The sequence below is a fragment of the Labeo rohita genome, chromosome 23 (genome assembly GCF_022985175.1).
Source record: "Labeo rohita strain BAU-BD-2019 chromosome 23, IGBB_LRoh.1.0, whole genome shotgun sequence".
Taxonomy (NCBI): domain Eukaryota; kingdom Metazoa; phylum Chordata; class Actinopteri; order Cypriniformes; family Cyprinidae; genus Labeo; species Labeo rohita.
This window is the reverse complement of record NC_066891.1, coordinates 27431395-27450466: the sequence shown is the minus strand read 5'-3', so window position 1 is coordinate 27450466 and position 19072 is coordinate 27431395. Positions and strand designations below refer to the sequence as shown.

General features: G+C 37.4%; 1 protein-coding gene across 3 annotated transcripts in view; it reads right to left on the bottom strand.

Moving 5' to 3' along the window:
• The window catches only part of LOC127154555 (ankyrin repeat and SAM domain-containing protein 1A), a 139617-nt gene that overhangs the window by 3503 nt on the left and 117042 nt on the right, over nt 1-19072 (bottom strand). For 2 of the 3 annotated variants that reach the window (XM_051096160.1, XM_051096162.1), the window contains 10 exons: nt 18177-18275; nt 17872-18018; nt 16022-16129; nt 13942-14109; nt 13716-13853; nt 13442-13513; nt 12572-12658; nt 10243-10380; nt 8682-8858; nt 4124-4212 (listed from right to left, as the gene is read on the bottom strand). In XM_051096160.1, the coding sequence (XP_050952117.1) occupies nt 4124-4212; nt 8682-8858; nt 10243-10380; nt 12572-12658; nt 13442-13513; nt 13716-13853; nt 13942-14109; nt 16022-16129; nt 17872-18018; nt 18177-18275 (1223 nt within the window). Of the gene's footprint in view, nt 1-2992; nt 4213-8681; nt 8859-10242; nt 10381-12571; nt 12659-13441; nt 13514-13715; nt 13854-13941; nt 14110-16021; nt 16130-17871; nt 18019-18176; nt 18276-19072 lie in introns of those variants that run through there. The other variant, XM_051096161.1, reaches the window with a different exon arrangement.

Below are 19072 nucleotides of genomic sequence, written 5' to 3'. Positions count from 1 at the left end.
ATAATAAAATTTGCTTTTGGTGCACACACATTACAAACAGCTAGCTTTTGGGGTCCAAAGGAATAGGATTTTGAAATAACTGAATAATTGCACAACAACAGAAAAAGCAAATGGACTAAGCAGATTGTTAGGGGAAAATGAGAAAAGACTTTTAGGATGGAGAGAGCGGCAGGGTTTAAAATATGATGTTAGTTTGCATGAAATGCTGATTATAGGTCAACAAACAACTTTATACATATTTGCCCTTTGACAATGAACTGTCAACTCCTTATAATAGCTCTTACTGCAGTCTTTACTGTAATGGGATGCAACAAATACAACCGGCTGCTATTGTGTCGTTATATGGAAGACCATTTCCACCACATAAAAAATAAATAACAATAAAAATCATGCTTTGCTAAATCATAATTATGACAGAAAATGAATGTGAAATTATGAAATACTATGTCATAATTATATTAATAATACCATAATAGGTTTAAATTAAGAGAAAAAAGCCATAATTATAATACAAAGAAGGGAACAAAGTCATTATGACTTTTTATCTCAACTTTGACTGGTCAATTTCAATTATAATTCAGTTATAAATGTCATAATTATGACTTTTTATCTCATACTTTCAACTTTTTATGTCAGATTTTATTTATTTTGCCAATTTCAACTTCTTATAATTTACATAATTTCATCTTTTGATATCATATTTGTAACCCTGGACCAAAAAACCAGTCACAAGTAGCGCAGGTATATTTATAGTAATAGCCAACAATTCATTGTATGGGTCAAAATGATCAATTTTTCTTTTATGCCAAAAATCATTAGGATATTAAGTACAGATCATGTTCCATGACAATATTTTGTAAACATATCAATAAACATATCAAAACTTAATTTTTGATTAGTAATATGCATTGCTAAGAACTTCATTTGGACAACTTTAAAGGTAATTTTCTCAATATTTTGATTTTTTTTTTTTTTGCACCCTCAGATTCCAGATTTTCAAATTGTTGTATTTCAGCCAAATATTGTCCTGTCCTAACAAACCATGCATCAATAGAAAGCTTTAAGATGCTTCCTAACTTCCTAAAAAATTGACCCTTATGACTGGTTTTGTGGTCCAGGGTCACATTTATCTTTTTTTTTTCTCTCATTAAGTCACAATTATGACATTAACTGAAATTATATATCACTTTTTTATGTGGCAGAAAAGGCTTCCATATCATCATGATATATGATTTTGATAAATGCTATGTATTTGTAAATGCTTAAGCACCCATAATTCATGTAATCACAAGAGGATTTTTAAGGCTTGTGAAGAATATATGCATATAATTCCACCTTTAAATTCCTAAGAGAACAAAACGAAATCTAAACTGCACTTTTTAAACCACAACTCAAGATTGATATGGCATATGAGCTTATACAAACCCACTTTCACTGCAACACTGGTTATAGTCTGCTTACTGAGCACATGCCACCTGATAAAGCCTATAATGAGCAGTTGATATTAAATTTTACTTTGATTTCTTTGACATCAGACACATTTCAGACAGGCGGTCTGCTCAGACACCTCTTTGTGATTTGGTTCAGACGTTTAGGCCCAGCCTAGTTTGCCAACTCAGACTTAAGACAACACATCATATCACAGTGCTAAACGCAAATCCATAAACTGGCAGCAAATTAAATTTACAGTGAGGTACTTCCATTCCAATTCAATTAACTTCTAATGCACTCTAGAAAGCTTCTGCCAGCCGTCTAATGTCCCATCTGGATGTGAGGGATGGACTGAATGTATATCATCTTTTAGATGTGCATAGTAACATAACAGGACTAATAAAACTCCATCTAGTCCTCACAGCCCATGATAAAAGGTTTGTAAGTTTGTAAGCTAAAAGAAGCCCAACAAATGGAAACAAAGCTTGACATCTGATATTCTACTGGCACTTTCCACAAAAAAAGGATACAAAATGGGGCTTGAAAGCTGTGAAATCTTTTTTTCCCTTCATTGCAAAGTGAAAAGAGGTGCTTAACCTTCAGAAAACTTCGTCCATCAACTAAACATTAAATACTGTGCAATTATTATGTGATTATACAAATATTTACACAAAAACTTTTAGATGAATTCCTGTTCAAATACAGTTTAAAAACCTGATTTATTTATTAGTGTTTTTTTTTTGAAGTAGTAAACATTAAATAAAATATATTTAATAAAATATAAATAAATAAAAACAATAAAATAAAAATACAAACAAACCAATAAAACAAAAAAATAAATAAAACACAAAAATAAAACGAATTAAACAGATTCAATGAACATTAATTACATTCACTAAAAATAAACAAAAACACATTAAATCATACTAAATAAAATAAAAAACATGAAAACAATAATGTAAAAGATTAATAAAAATAAAATAAATCAAAATAAAAAGCAATAAAATAACCAAATAAAACAAAACTAAACATAAAATAAAATAACATGAAAAAGAACATAAAAGATAAAAATAAAACAATAAAATTAAAATTAAAACAAACAAAAACAAACAAATAAATACTAAACAAGACATAATAAAATAAATAACATGAAAAAAAGAACATAAAAGATAAAAATAAAATAAAACAACATACAAATTAAAACAAACAAATAAAAAACTAAACTAAAACAAAACAACAAAAACACAAAAATAAAACAAAATAAACTGATTCAATAAACATGAATTACATTAACTAAAAATAAACAAAGAAATTCACTAAAATAAAACAAAACAAAACAAAACAACATTAAATAAAGAACATAAAAAGTTAAATAAAATAAAGTAACATAAAATAAACAACATGAAACAAAGAATGGAAAAAAAAGATAAATACAAAAAAAAAAAAAAAATAATAAACAACATGAAATAAAGAACATAAAAACTAATACAATAAAATAAAATAAAGACTTAAAATAAAATAAAAAACTTTTTTAAAATTTGTGTAAAAACTTTAAAATTAAATTATATTATTTACTTCTTCCCCAAATAAAAAAAGTCAAAATAATGTTACAATTTTATGAAAAATAAATAAATAAATAAATAAATAAATAAATAAATAAAGAGTAAATCCTATTGCACTCAAATCGTGTAATTTTTTTTTTTAATATTTAAATTTGTAATTAAAGTCAATTAATGATTAATTTGGTAATTTATGTTTTAGTTTAATTAAAACACTGCTGTGCTCTTTTAACTGTTGGATACAGTTCAGAAGGTCAAGACCTCTGTCCATGCTGTTTTTTTTTTTACGTTACACAACGATTCATCTAATATATTTATAAGTTCCAGGTCTAAATGTGCAATTTGTGCCTTCATTGCATAAAAAAAAAATCTGGGATGCCAAAATGTACCATATTCATGGAAAGTGCCTTTTTTTTATCGTAATCCTTGGCGGTGTGGACAGTTTTGATCTGATGCTACATGTTTAGTGGAGTCCAGGAGTTTTAACTCAGACTGAAGAGGAGGAAGAGGAAGTCTTCATCAGCGTCTCATTGCGGTCGACGCCTGGTAGAGACGAGCACCACAGAAGGGGAAAAGAAAGAAAGACTAGTTAAGAGAAAACCTGTCAGTGTGAATGACGGAGGAAGAGTCCTTTGAGCAGAACAGAATAGGAAATGTTAGTTTCTTCACGTTTGAAACAGAAGGGTTCAATGACAGCACTGAAAGAGATGATGTTCTGGTCCTCAGCAGAGCTTTACTTTGGTTTCAGGCCAGTTATGATGCGACTACAGAAGAGAGAAGCTCCTAAACTGGGCGGCATACCTGTACGAACTTAAAGGGCTACGTCGGGACAGAGAATCGTGAGGAAATGTGTTTGCCGAGTAATAGGGTTGTTGGACAGCCAGAGCAGAACTAGGCTTCAGGACTGTGCGAGACAAACGGAGAAGAAGAAGAAGAAGAAGAAGAAGAAGAAGAAGGTGAATGGAGAGGCGGCTTCTGTCTGGATGAGAGCAAAGGGGGGGGAAGGAGTTCGGTCATGTCGAGGGGAGGTCAGAGTCTATCTAGAGAGTGAAGGCACAGAGCAAAAGGAAAAGGTGTGAGGGGGCGGGACGTGGAGGAGAGGAGCGTCCAATCAGAATATGGTGGTCTCGTACTTGGTGCTGACGGTGCGCTTGGGATCTTTGGAGTCCAGGATCCAGGTCGCGCTGCTCTGACCGTGAGCGTCCACATCCATCGCTTCCACCTAAAACAGCAGGAAGACATGTAAATACCCTCTGAGACACATCAATAGCCTGCATCTATTGTAGTTTTGTCTTTGCTTACTTAGTTAAGCATTAAAGGGGTCATCGGATACTAAGTTCACTTTTTCATGTGGTTTGAACATTAATGTGTGTTGGCAGTGTATGTACGCATCTACCCTATAATGATAAAAAACCATGCAGTGGTTTTTAATTCATCTGTAAAAATAATATCCCCATTCTCAGATGCCTGTCGTTGTGGCGTCACACCCACAGAGGACACTCCCGCGATAGTTGATTGACATGAGCATCTTACCTCAGACCCGCCCTAAATCAACTGTAACAGTCCGACCTCCATTGTTTCGATGCCGGAGCAGGGATGTAAATTACACAAAAATATCTCCGATTGAGCGATTGAGGTGTTGTGTTGCTGGATGTAATAATGAACATAGTGGTCGTCATTTACTCCCGACATCTGAGCCGCTGAAGATGCAGTGGATTACGTTTGTTTGTGAAGGGAATGCACATCCCGATCTACATATATCCGTCTATGTTCACGCAAATCATTCGTGATCCAGCTTCACTTACAGCAGAAGTGAGTATAAGGGTTTTTTTTATGAATCTCCGCAATCACCTTTAATAGCATGCTAGTTAGCAAGTTTCGCAACTAAACGTGCTGAATTACTAAAGCTAAAGTAAACAGGCTCGTCACTCCACAGAAAGAAGAGAGGGGCGGGGCGAGCAGAGCTCATCTGCATTTAAAGGAACAATCCCTCAGAACAGGTTGATTTTTGCAGAGCTGATTTTAGCAAGGTAAAAAGGGTGTTGTTTTACACTACCATTGAGAATTTTTAACCAAAGTATATTATAGACTTTTCATTAAGACCCTAAAGAATCATATCAACTTGTGGAAAATGGGCATCCGATGACCCCTTTAAAACATGTTCAGTTTTAAGACTTTTCTTTAAAGATATAGCTATTATTGACATTTAGGCAAGACAAAAAAAAAATTACAAATGGTCCTATGTAATACTTAATTTTTTCTAACGTAAATGTATACTACGTGCAAACAAATTACAATGAGGTGTTTTGTTTTGCAACAAGGTGGAGATGTGTTGATGAAAAGGTGACAGGTACAAGAAATTAAAAAAAAAAAAGTTAACATACACATGTGAGACAGATGTCCAGGAAAATGAAGAGACTAAAAAGGAAAATAAAAAGCTCAAGAGATTTAATTTTTGCACGGTCCCAGCCAAGGGATTTAAACTTTTAAAATGTGATGATGATGATGATGGCCATAAAAAATATTGTGGTTGTTAGTTTCAAAATTTGTTGTGGGTGTATGGGATGGCCTGGACATGTGAGAGATTTCCCGGCCTAAAATTTTGTCCCAGTCAGCCCCTGTCCACAAGAGACAAGTTTTTAATGTACCAAACGACCCCGTCCAAAAGTTTACATACACTTGATTCTTAATACTGTGTTGTTACCTGAATAATCCACAATATCCACCGATGTTTTTTTGTTTAGTGATAGTTGTTCATGAATCTCTTGTTTGTCCTGAACAGTTAAACTGCCTGCTGATCTTCTTAAAAAATTATTCAGGTCCCATAAATTCTTTGGTTTTTCAGCATTTCTGTGTATTTGAACCCTTTCCAACAACTGTATGATTTTGAGATCCATCTTTTTACACTGAGGAAAACTGAGGGACTCATATGCAACTATTACAGAAGATTCAAACACTCACTGATGCTCCAGAAGGAAAAAACGTTGCATTAAGAGCCGGGGGTGAAAACTTTTGAACACAATGAAGATGTATACATTTTTCTTATTTTGCCCATATCTTTTTTTTTTTCATTTAGTACTGTTCTTCAGAAGCTACAGAAGATACTTACATGTTTCCCAGAAGACAAAATAAGTTAAATTTACTCTTCAAATCTTCAAATTCCAAAGTCCCCCCCGGCTCTTAATGCATCGTTTTTTCTTCTGAAGCATCAGTGAGTGTTTGAACCTTCTGTAATAGTTGCATATGAGTCCCTCAGTTGTCCTCAGTGTGAAAAGATGGATCTCAAAATCATACAGACATTGTTGGAAAGGGTTCAAATACACAAAAATACTGAAAAAATAAAAAATATGGGACCTGACGGATTTTTCTGAAGAACAGCAGCCAGTTTAACTGTTCAGGACAAACTCATAAACAGTTCAAAAGAGACTCATAAACAGCTATCAGTGAACAAAAAACACAGCTCTTGATCACTCAGGTAACAACACAGTATTAAGAATCAAGCGTATGTAAACTTTTGAACGGGGTCATTTTCATTAAAAGTATTATTTTTTCTTGTGGACTATATGTAAAAATCTTTTTATGTCATCTTATTCAGGTCAGTACTAAATAAACAATAACATGCATTTTGTATGATCCCTCTTATTTTGGTAAAATAATTAACATTTTGCAGATTCTGCAATGTGTATGTAAACTTTTGCCTTCAACTGTATGATTATGAGAGCTTTGGGTCAGGTTTCAGCTTTAGGTTACTGGTTTTAAATGAGAACTGAAGCTTTTAAAAGGAAAATTCCTGGTTAAAAATGTTTAGATTAGCCAAAATTTTGTGTGTTAATCGACAAGTGTGCCCCCTATATACATTTGTTAAAAAAAAATAAATAAATAGAAAAAAATATATATAATTTATTCCTGTGATCAAAGCTGAATTATCATTACTCCAGTCTTCACTGTCCCAAGATCCTTCAGAAATCATTCTCATAATGCTAACTGATTATTAACAATGTTGATCTTACTGGCCCCAAACCTTTCAACACTCATATATTGCCTAGTCACACTTCAAAGTGTGATTTTTCACAGCACCAGCAGGGGGCTCCACAGGACAGGTCAAAAAGAACTGTCACACTACAACAAAAGTGGACTAGATATGAATCTGTCAGTAAGTCATAGAAAGTGAGTAACCATGGGAATTGGAACTATTGAAGTGACAAGGTGAATAAAGGATGAGCTGGATGAAGGAAAAATGGAAATAGAGCGACGGAAAGTGTAAAGAATGAGAACAAGAACACAGCAAAGGTGAAGCTGAATTGAGAGGATGAAACCAAAACAACATCTAAACATAGAGCTGTGACTGGACTACAAATTCAGACACAGACAAATAGCAGCGGTGAGTTGTTTTGTGTTTTTCTGGTTGAGCATCATCAACTTCATAGAGAAGAGCCAACTTTCAAATACAGAACAATTATATTAGTATAATACTTATAATTAATTTAAATGTTTTATTTCCTGTTTGCATGTGTATTTGTTCACATGGCCTACATTTAAACTTTTTTTTTTAAAAATAAAAGAATAATAAAAGAATACTTTTAATGAATTAATTTGATCAAAAGTAAAAAATAAATACATTTATAATGCTAGAAAACATTTCTATTTCAAATAAATTATGATCTTTTGATATTTATTCATTAAAGAACACTGAAAAATACCAAACTTTGAATGCAGTGTCAAATTTCTTCTCTAAAGAAGAAATTAAGGTATTAAAACTTGCATGGCTTAATATAATGTAAATGATGTCTATTAACTGAAATATGTAGTAGAAACGTTATTTAAAAAAATCCACAGTTTAATACGTATTTTGGACTATGGGGGGCGCCATTATTTCGATGACGTCAAATGGTTGCACTCAGTGAGCTACTGGCGTAACCTGTTGCTATTTTAAATGAAACAATGGCACATTGTGTGGCTTTTGGTTGTCATTTTCAGTCGAAAGGCAACAAGAGAAGCGGTTTACGTCTTCACTGTTTTCCTAGCAATAAGAACAAGGAGAAAAGAATGGGAAGATACCTGTGGACGAATAAAAGTTCCTAAAGACCTGCGTCTTTGATCTTTCCACTTTAGCGCTGATGCCTTTGAGGCATTTAGTCGGCTCAAAGAGCTCACAGCTACTAAAAGAGCTTACAAACGGCAGAGACAGGAAACACACTTCTCCTTTGCCGAGATAATTCATCCACCACACAGGTGTGGCATATTAAGATGCTGATTAGACAGTATGATTATTGCACAGGTGTGCCTTAGGCTGGCCACAATTAAAGGCCACTCTAAAATGTGCAGTTTTATCACACAGCACAATGCCACAGATGTCGCAAGTTTTGAGGGTGTATGGCGTCGTGTGGGTGAGCGGTTTGCTGATGTCAAGATTGTGGATCAAGTGGCCCATGGTGGCGGTGGGGTTAAGGTATGGGCAGGCGTATGTTATGGACAACGAACACAGGTGCATTTTATTAATGGCATTTTGAATGCACAGAGATACCGTGATGAGAGGCAAATGGTGGTCACACCAGATACTGACTGGTTTTCCGACCCCCCCCCAGTACAGTAAAATCCCTCATTTTAGAGTGGCCTTTTATTGTAGCCAGCCTAAGGCACACCTGAGTTTATAATTTTGGTCAGTGTAAATGTGCATGTGCGCGCTCTCACCCCTGACTTGCGCATGCTCCCTCGTGGTTTGGGGACGGGTCTGCTGCTCTTGGTCTCGATGATTTCCGTCCCTCCCGCTGCGCTCTGCTGCTGTCTGGTCTTCTGGGCCTGCAGTGCCAGCTGATAGGCCACTTCAAACGCTTGTCCCAGTGTCAGAATGATCTCATAGGTCAGGTTCTGTCAGGGAGGTGGAGATGTGGTAATTAACAATCATGATGAGGTGCTTAAACCGCTATTAAGAAATGATCAAAGAGTTCAAATGACCTCAATCCATCTTCAGAAGTTTCTTTAATAGCCTCGTCAATAGAATCATACATCAATACATTTGTACAGGCCTCCAACATTATTCTGCACTTAAGAGGCATTTAAACTCATAAAGTATGTAATAACAAGCCTAGCTATGTCATATAGTGTAATGAAGAGCAGCTTTTTATATAATTACACATAAGTGAGTCTGTAAAAGTACACCAGGACAGCTGTAGATACTGTAATGTGTAATAATAAAGGATATGAAATCTCTTTGGTGGTTTGATTTTTTTTCTTCTTCTTTTCTCATCTAGGTCAAAAACAGACACCGCAATATTGAACATAAACTCTCAGATCTTCCACAAAAATTAGGGCTTGTAACTTCAGCCTGTGTTTCTTTCTTCTTTACAACAAGCTTTTGAAGATACAGAACTGCAAATCTGACGTTGTCTGCAATTAACATAATTTGACAAACTTTGCTATTCAGGAGCAAACCTCAAATTTTAGACCAACTAAAAAGGAAATGCCTGGCCTTCTTTGCTTTTATAAGCAATTAATTATTTATTAAATCTAAATTAATAAAGCAGCAGGCCGTGTAAATAAACAAACTCTGGAACCAAGATTTCTCATTGCAGTCAAGATGCATGCACACATTATAAATACATATATATATATTTTTTTTTATCAAAACTGAACTAAACTTTTTATATTAAAACATCTATATAAACCTCTATATAAGTCTATATACAATGTCTAATATAACAAAGCTATCATTAGCCTTCATTAATTGATGCAGTAATCATCTGATTAGTCAATTATCAGTTCTATAATCTCTTGATTTTTGAATCATCAAGTGAAATGTTAGCTGCAGCTCTACTGGTTTAGTGATAGGTTTAGCGTGTGTGTCTGTATCATTCAGGCAGCTGTATGATCAATGTAATTTTAATGGGCTGCTGCTCACAACCTCTCCTATAAAACTCTTTGTGATACTATCAGAGGCCTGGCAATTGGCCCACAGCACTCTGCACACCACAGAAAGAGAGAAAGAGACTCGCAGTGCTCCAAAAAAATTTAGAGCAGTAGGTCTCAACTAGTGGGTCATAAAACAGGTCTGTTCTGATTATCACAGACAGCATGGAAAAAATAATGTGAAATGCAAATTTGGCGGTTTTTACTTCTGCAATTAAGCTGTTTGTAGCTTTATGTTTTTTTTTTTTTTTAAATACTGAATACACATACAGAACTGAGGCAAAACAGCTGAGAACCTCTGATGGAGAAAGTCCTCATCTCATGCACAGTGTAATGATGGTCTTACCACATCTACAGTGCTGAAGACGTGGCAATAATGATGGCTGCTCTGCAAATCTTTAGTGATGTAAGCAAACGTGCAGAGGTCCTCTGGGTCCTGAGCCGCGCACGAAATGTTCCTGATCTCATGTTCTGCAATGATGTTCTGCACACACAAGGCCAAGATGACATTAGCCAACAGATGCAAGAACTTGTAACCAAAAAAAAAACTTAAACACTTTATTACTACTGTAGTTCTCAAAGGAATAGCTAAAACAGTCAATATCAGTTGATACTGAAACATACAGTTGTACGGATTGGAAGAATGGCATGGCATTGGATGTATGAATGAGATGGATGGATTGGGTCAGGGGGTTCTGCAGAGTTTATTTCCAACCCTAATTAGACACACCTGAACCAGCTAATTAAGCTCTTACTAGGCATACTAGAAACTTTCAGGCAGGTGGTGTTGATGCAAGTTGGAGCAAAACTCTGCAGGACACTGGCCCTCCAAGACCGAGTTTGGGCACCCCTGGATTGGGTGGATGGCATGGATGGATGGGATAGCATGCAATGGCACTGGATGGATTGGGTGGATAGATGAGACGGGATGGAGAGATGTATGGAGGGGTGGACGGGGTGGACTGGATGGGATGGACAGGGATGGACTGGATGGGATTGGGAGGGATGGGATTAGGATGGATTGGATGGATGGATGAATGGATGGATTGTGTGGACTGGATGAATGGAGTGGGATGATTGGGTGGATTGGATGGATGGATGGATAGATGGATGGATGGATGGATGGGATGGTATTGGGATGGATGCACGGATTGGATGGATGGATGGATGAATGGAGTGGGATGGATTGGATGGATGGATGGATGGATGGGATTGAATTGGATTGGATTGGATGGATGGATGGATGGATGGAGTGGACTGGATGGCGTGTGTGGACTGGATGGATTGTGTGAATTGGATGGAGTGGGATGGATTGGGTCGATGGATGGATGAATGTGATGGATGAGATAGCATGTGATGGCATTGGATAGATTGGGCGAATAGATGAGATGGGATAGGACAGATGGGATGAATTGGATTGGATGGATGGATAGTTGGATGGGATGGATGGATGGAAGGTTGGGATGGCATAGGATAGCATGTGATGGCATTGGATGGATTGGGTGGATAGATGAGATGGGATGAGATGGACAGATAGGATGGAATGGGTAGATGGGATAGGATGGGATAGGATGGGATGGCATGGCATGGCATTGGATGGATGGCTAGATGGACTGGATAGGTTGGATTAGATAGATTGGGAGGTTGGGATGGAGGGATGGCATGGGATTGCATAAAATGGATTGAGTAGATGGATAAAAATGATTGAGTAGATGGATAAAATGGATTGGCTGGATGCATGGGATGGACTGGGGAGAGATGGATGGATGGATTGGATCTACTGGATTGATGGGATGGATGAATGGATGGGTTGGATTGGGAGGCTGGGATGGAGGGCATAGGCATAGCATATGATGGATTGAGTGGATGGGATGGCATAGGATGGATTGGATGGGTTGGAAGAGTTGAATTGGGAGGCTGGGATTTTGGGATGGGATGGGATAGCATAAAATGGATTGGGTGGATGGATAGGGTGAAATAGGGGGAGAAACAGACGGCTGGATGGAAGGATGAATGGATGATGGATGGGTGGGATGGGATGGGATGGGATGGGATGGGATGGGATGGATGGGTTGGATTGGGAGGCTGAGATGGAGGCCATTGGCATAGCATATGATGGACTGGGTGGATGGGATGGCATTTGATGGATAGACAGATTGATGGACTGGATGGGTTGGATTGGGAGGCTGGAATTTTGGGATGGCATGGGATAGCATAAAATGGATTGGGGGGATAGACAGGATGGACTGGAGAGAGTATGGAAGGATGGGATGGATTGCATGAATGGATGATAAAACAGATAGACTGATAATCTCACTGCTGAAATCAGTTTCCCAAAACCACCCAAAATATTTTTGAATATTGGTTTTTAGAATAACAATTACTGTCAAAGCAATGTCTACCGACTCAAAAATGAATAAAACTTCAATAAAAACAAATACATTAAATCAGGAGCTCTTTCAGACACCCATGACCTTTATCAATGAGAAACTGACAAAGAGCTCAGGATCAGCCAAGAGTCACTCAATAAATCTGAGTTCCTCAGTGTGCCTGTTTATCAGTCATGTGACGTGACGAGCACACAGAGATGCCCGTGAGCCGGAGGGCTTCAGTTTAATGACCAGCTGTTTATCTGCCTGCTCAGGGTGAACGACTGAGGAGGATGATGTCATCACCTTGTTGGCAGCATCAATGAATTTCACACCCTTGTACGTGATGGACAGGACGATGGTGGGGATCTTCCTCATCTGTTCTGTCGACCTCTGAGAAAGAGAGAAAGGGTTATAGGAGTTTGTCAATGCATTTTATAACATATGGGGTTAATATAATACCCAGAATATTTCAATACAAATGTATTGATTGATTATTTGATTAATTGTATGGGCACTACCATAACACATTTTGTCCCAACATTTTCATTACTGTAAATCAGGTGCCCACTAGGGGGCCTCAGCAAACATCCAAAGGAGGCACAGGATGACTTAAACATATTTAAATTAATACAGTACTATTAATTAAGGAATTGAGGGGAAATGTGCTTAACTATTATTATCACTGATATTTTGGGGCGAGATGTGACCAGATGTGACTAATACTTAAAGAAACATTTGTTGGTTCTGACTGTTTTTGCTTCGGTCTTTTCATTAAGTGCGTCACCCTGGCCCGACTCAATTTGACTACATCTCTGCACTGACCAGCTGAGCAAACAGCTTAGCTTGATTATTTAACCATTTAAACACCAACACAAATGGCTTCTTATCAGTACAGCCTTTAAGTGCAAATCTGCAGTCTGTCTCTCACAAGCAAGACAGTGCGATGAAGCGGAAATCCATTTTCCACTTTCTGGACAGACCTTGTTAGCTGTATATTATGAAACTGTCCTTTTTTTGCGCTAGTGCCCCGTAGAGGACTCGCATGGGTGGCATTTTCCCTGACAGTGCTGCCTGCTGCCCGTTCCAAAATATAATAATAATCTCAGCGTCCTGGCGTGACTCCTCACAGGAGACCTTGAGCTCTCATTGGCTGAAGACTCTGTGAACACCTACCCTCATTTTAGCACAGGCGTCCTGCGTTGACTCCGTTCCTCTTAGTTCTTTAATGAGCATTGAACCCAGATACTGCAGGACAAGTGAGACGGGACAAACCGATAAAGACAGAGAGACACATTTGAGTTGGTCTGAGACGGCAAAAACAAACAGTTAAATCACATCAACTAAACACAATCAATGGTTTGGATGATTTCCTAACCAGTCACCTTGATATGAATTATGACTTTATTATTATATTAAACAGGCTGTTTTATGATATAAATGTTATTACGTTGGCCTCATAACCGCATGATTCAAAAATGAGCTTCTCGGGCTGATGGTGCCAGTTCTGGACGGGTGTGTACGGTGCCGCCAAACTCGGGGGTCGTAAGGTCAAGCGAGGTTCCCGTTGACGTTCCTCAAATCTCTCCTTTAGCAAAGAAATACACTTTTAGGACAAACTGATCGAAATAAGCATCATTTTGAGTAGAAACAAGGATTTGTGGAGTTTGACTCACTTGTGGTTGTGGTCTGTCGTTGGGCCGCTGTCGAATGGCCACGTCATATTCTGAATCTGGCCCTCTCCTCCTCCCAGAATCGCCCACAGGTAACAGGGGATCCATAGAGCGTGTGTAGGAGTCTGAATGACTCAGAGGAGACGAGGTCTGGGACATGAGATCCTGACACTGCAAAAGAAGCGTTCAATGAGGGAGACCAGCCAACCAGAAAGATGTCCTTGCTCAGAAATGAGCTTGAGAGAGAGAGTTTACAGTATGCTGCACTTTGTTATAGACTATAATCAGTGTTGATGCCAGATTTCATTTGTTGTGAATAAAACAAAGGCCGTGTGGGACAGAAGTGCAGTCTGTTCAATAAAGCAAACTGTTTTTCAACCTGGGTGTTTCAATGGAGGAAAGTACACAGAAAACCGCTTCCTGGTTTTGTTCATTCATTTATTTATTTAGGGTGAGATATGATTAATTTTATTGTGAAAATCACGCAATATCCTTCTGTGAGATACAGACATGCAGTCTGTTCAAAATGTTTTTGACCTGGAGAAAGGAACTTCTAAAGAAAAAAGAAAAATAAATTTATTTTATTTTATTTTGCATTACAGTAATGAAAATTTGGGGGGTTGGTAGGTTCATTATTTTCATGTTAAGTAACAAGTTTATATATGAGGTTTTTAAAGTTTGCTTCAGATAAAAATTCTTTGAAAGATAAAGATTTCTTTGAAAGTGTTTTCGGAGTAACATAATTCTCTAAGAGAACTTAAACCAGCATAATTTAATAAAATAAGACAGTTGTTCGTACACTGATACCATTTATTTTTCCATTTGATGATGACGTAAGGTGCTATGGATGTTTTAAGATGTAAGGGTGGTACAGAACACTTTAATATCTGTGGAAACTGCTTCTTTTTTAGTAGCAGGATCAGCTTGTTAGAAATTTTGAGAGGGAATGAAGAGAATAAAACCTTAAAGGACATTAAAATGTGCTTCTTGTATTTTCTCCATACAAAATATAATTTATTTTATTGTTATTTCCAATCTATTTCCTTAAAAACCTTAAAGGGGTTATATGTTGCGATTTCATGTTTTCCTTTGTCTTTGGAGCATTACAAGCTGTTCATGCATAGATAAGATCTGTAAAGTCTCAAACCCAAAGAGATATTTTAAGACTCAGCCACGTCTTCCTAAAACGGCTCATTCAAGCACGCCCCTTCATGTCTACGTCACGGTGTGGGTAGATTTGCATAACAACGCCCAAATGTACATGCAAAGAAAGAAGGCATAACTTTTATTCTGACTGTAGTATTGTTGCAGCCGTCACCATGTTGTGAAGATGCTGTGGGTTTTGTTTGAGAAAGCAAAAGTACTTTGTTCGGCCTTCCAAATGAGGACACAACTAGAAATCAGTGGTTAAGTTATATTTACAACACTGTTCCAGAAGAGTACAACGCAAATATTCGAGTGTGAGCAGCATATTTTACAGAGGACCGTTTCCTGAACCTGGGAGAGTAGCCTACAATGCCGGCTGTGCACACTAAATTGCAAGGACAGTCTGACACTTCTGACTCACAGCCTGTAAGTACATTTTTTTATATTTAAAGAATTTGCTTCTGACTATTCAAATGTGAGTTTTGAGCAGTGTAGAGTAGTGCTGCTTGCTTGTCGTTTCTATAATCACAAATGCAGACATGGTGTTATATTTACACTGCGCAACGCAACGCAACGCAAAGCAAACACAACTTTTGAATTTTTTAATCATTTAAATTAATACACATTTACAGATCAAATATTTGGTCTATTATAGTTTGAGTTCAGCTTGCAAATCATAGTCAACTAAAACTTCATATTTCAGTAAAATGGACTAAAATTAATCAATATGTCATGCAAAATATGAATCATGTTTTTATAGAGACCAAACCTACTACAAAAAGCTGCCTGACCTAAAACATGGCATATTGAACAAAATGTAATTCTTCCATCAGAGCCTTGTTTTTGTTTACATATACTCGTATTGTCTACTTCAAGTTTATTTTGCCAAAAAACTATTCTACAATGTTTTAATATTACAGTATACAGCAGTACTTACTCTAATCTGAGAGAGGCGGGGCGGTTTGACCGGAGGCTCCTCATATGGTCGTTCAGCTAACGATGCAATAATCCTTTTTCTGTGGCCCAATAATGTGATCTTCAGCACCTACAAACAGATATAAAATGCACACAAAGGCAAAAATTACTCCTAATTTCTATTAAGCAACATAAATACCATGATCCCAATTTAATAATTCATAACAAATTACAGTCATGGCCAAAAATATTGGCACCCTTGCAATTCTGTCAGAAAATGCAACACTTCCCTCAGAAAATTGTTCCAGCTCAAATGTTTTGGTATTCACGTGCTTATTGTTTTTGTTTGCACTGCACCAACACAAAACAAAAAACAGAGAAGAAAAGTCAAACTTGATAAAATTTCACACAGGACTCGAAAATGGACTGGACGAAAATATTGTCACCTTGAAAAATTGTAAGAAATAATTGCTTTTCAAGCATGTGATGCTCCTGTAATCTGTATTTAGACACACCTGTGGTGAGTAACAGGTGTGTATAGTAATCACACTTGCAACCAGTTAAAATGGAGAAGAGTTGACTCAACCTTCGTGTTGTGTGTCACACTGAGCATGGAGAAAAGAAAGAAGTGTAAAGAGTTCTCTCTGGATTTGAATGAAAAAAATATCATCAAGAGGTTTACAGCCCATGGCACTGTAGATAACCTTCCTGGATGTGGACAGAAGAGAAAAAATAATGAAAAATTACAACAATGGATTGTTTGAATGGTGGATAAAGAACCCTGATTAACATCCAAACAAATTCAAGCTGATCTGCAGACACAGGAAACAACAGTGTCAGCCCTCACTATCCCTTGAAAAGGGACGCCATGGTAGGAGACCCAGGAGGACACCACTGCTGACACAAAGGCATAAAAAAGCAAGACTGGAGTTTGCCAAATCTTATGTAACAAAACCACAATCCTTATGGGGTAACATGCTGTGGACAGAGGAGACAAAAGTAGAGCTTTTTTGTAAAATACATCATTGCACTGTTTACAGAAAAAATAAATGAGGCCTTCAAAGAAAAGAACACAGTCCCTACAGTCAAACATGGTGGAGGTTCAAAGATGTTTCGGGTTTGCTTTGCTGCTTCTGGCACTGGATGCCTTGACTGTGTGAACGGTATCATGAAATCTGATGATTACCAAAGAATTTTAGGGCGCAACGTCATGGCCAGTGTCAGAAAGCTGCGTCTCCACCAGAGGTCATGGGTCTTCCAGCAGGACAATGTCCCGAAACACACTTCAAAAGCGCTCAGAAATGGTTACAAACAAAGTGCTAGAGAGTTCTGAAATGGCCAACAATGAGTCCAGATCTAAATCCCATAGACACCTGTGGAGAGATCTCAAAACAGCAGTTGGGAGAAGGCATCCTTCAAATCTGAATGACCTGGAGCAGTTTGCAAAAGAAGAGTGGTTCAAAACTCATTAATGGTTACAGGAAGTGATTTATTTTTGTTATTTTTTCCAAAGGGGGTGCTACCAAATATTAAGTTAAGGGTGCCAATAATTTTTTCCAGTGCATTTTTTGGGTTCTGTATGGAATTGTATCAGATTTGTCTGTTTTTTTGTGTTGTTCCAATGCAAACAAAAAAGTAAACATGTGAGTACCAAAACATTTGCAACCGCAACAAAGAGAAGATAGTTTTTCTGACAGAATCGCAAGGGTAGCGATAATTTAGCCCATGACTGTAACTGAATTTTTAAAATAAATGAAGAGCCAACTGTGTAAATACTTTGTATATAATATATATACTTAATACAATATAATAATAATATAATACTTGAAATAAGTCAATACTGTAAATCTTTAAAATGCATCTCATTCTCACATTAACAATCTCCAGCTCCCAAAGGTTCTTCACGCATTCTAGCGTGCGATAGCCGCTGGACAGGAAGTTTTGCAGGTACTCTTGAAGACCCAGGACGTCCAGCCATGCAGCGAGAGACGTGCTGCCGTCACAGCCTAATGCTTTCACCTGCAGAGTTCAAAGCCAAACAAAAACAGTACAGATAAATCATCGGCTGACACATACAATGATGGAAATCTTACAGTATAATACTGCTAAAGGCTAAAGTCATAAGTGATTATTAGCATATGACCATCCATATCAAAGCATTTTAGACTGACACACACCTTTGGTAAAGAACGTGCGGCACTGAGGATCTTCCTGCGATGTGACGGATCCGTGATGCCAATTTCTCTCAGGTCTTGCTCTTCCATCACATCATTTCCCTACACAAACAAACATACACACCCATTAGCTCAAAACAAGACAAAAATACAATATACACAACATCACAACACAAGACCAATAGTGTGGGAATAGTGCACCACTTGGTAAGGTATAATTCATTGTACGCAGTGCAACAGAAAAACTAAATCTCTAAAGCAGCTCTACTTTCATCAACAAACATACAGAACGTCTCCACTTTATGGATTAAGGACACACTATATATCATGTAGGACAGAGGCACACATCTCTCATTGTTTGTATGAGTGTGCTTGTTTCACGTTTCTTCATTGATCAATGCCATATACTCTAAACACAGTGCGTCTAACACAGCAGCATCTGAGCGATCGATGTAAGACAGCGCAGAGAGCAATCTGAGGTGCTGATCTCACAACAAGATATTAAACACCCACACACACACACTCAATCCTTTTATACACTCCATCCATTTAAGCAGGAAACACTGTGCAAGACCCCTCATGTACCTGAAGTGTCTATCATTCAAATGACGGCTAGAACATAGTAAACTGGATTCAGATAAACAGTGTGTGACAGGACTTTACAGCAAGGGAGTGCTAGTGTTTTGAGATGTTGAAGTGAACTGTGATTTACAGTAAAGTGACCGATTTACAGTGCCCAACAAACTGTGCTTCTGTGATTGCGTGTGCCCATTATGTGAACCACAAACTGTGTGCTGTGGAGAAAATAATGACTCCTTTGAGCACTGGCTGTCATTATGTGCTGATTGAGAGAGAGAGAGAGAGAGAGAGAGAGAGAGAGAGAGAGAGAGAGATAGAGA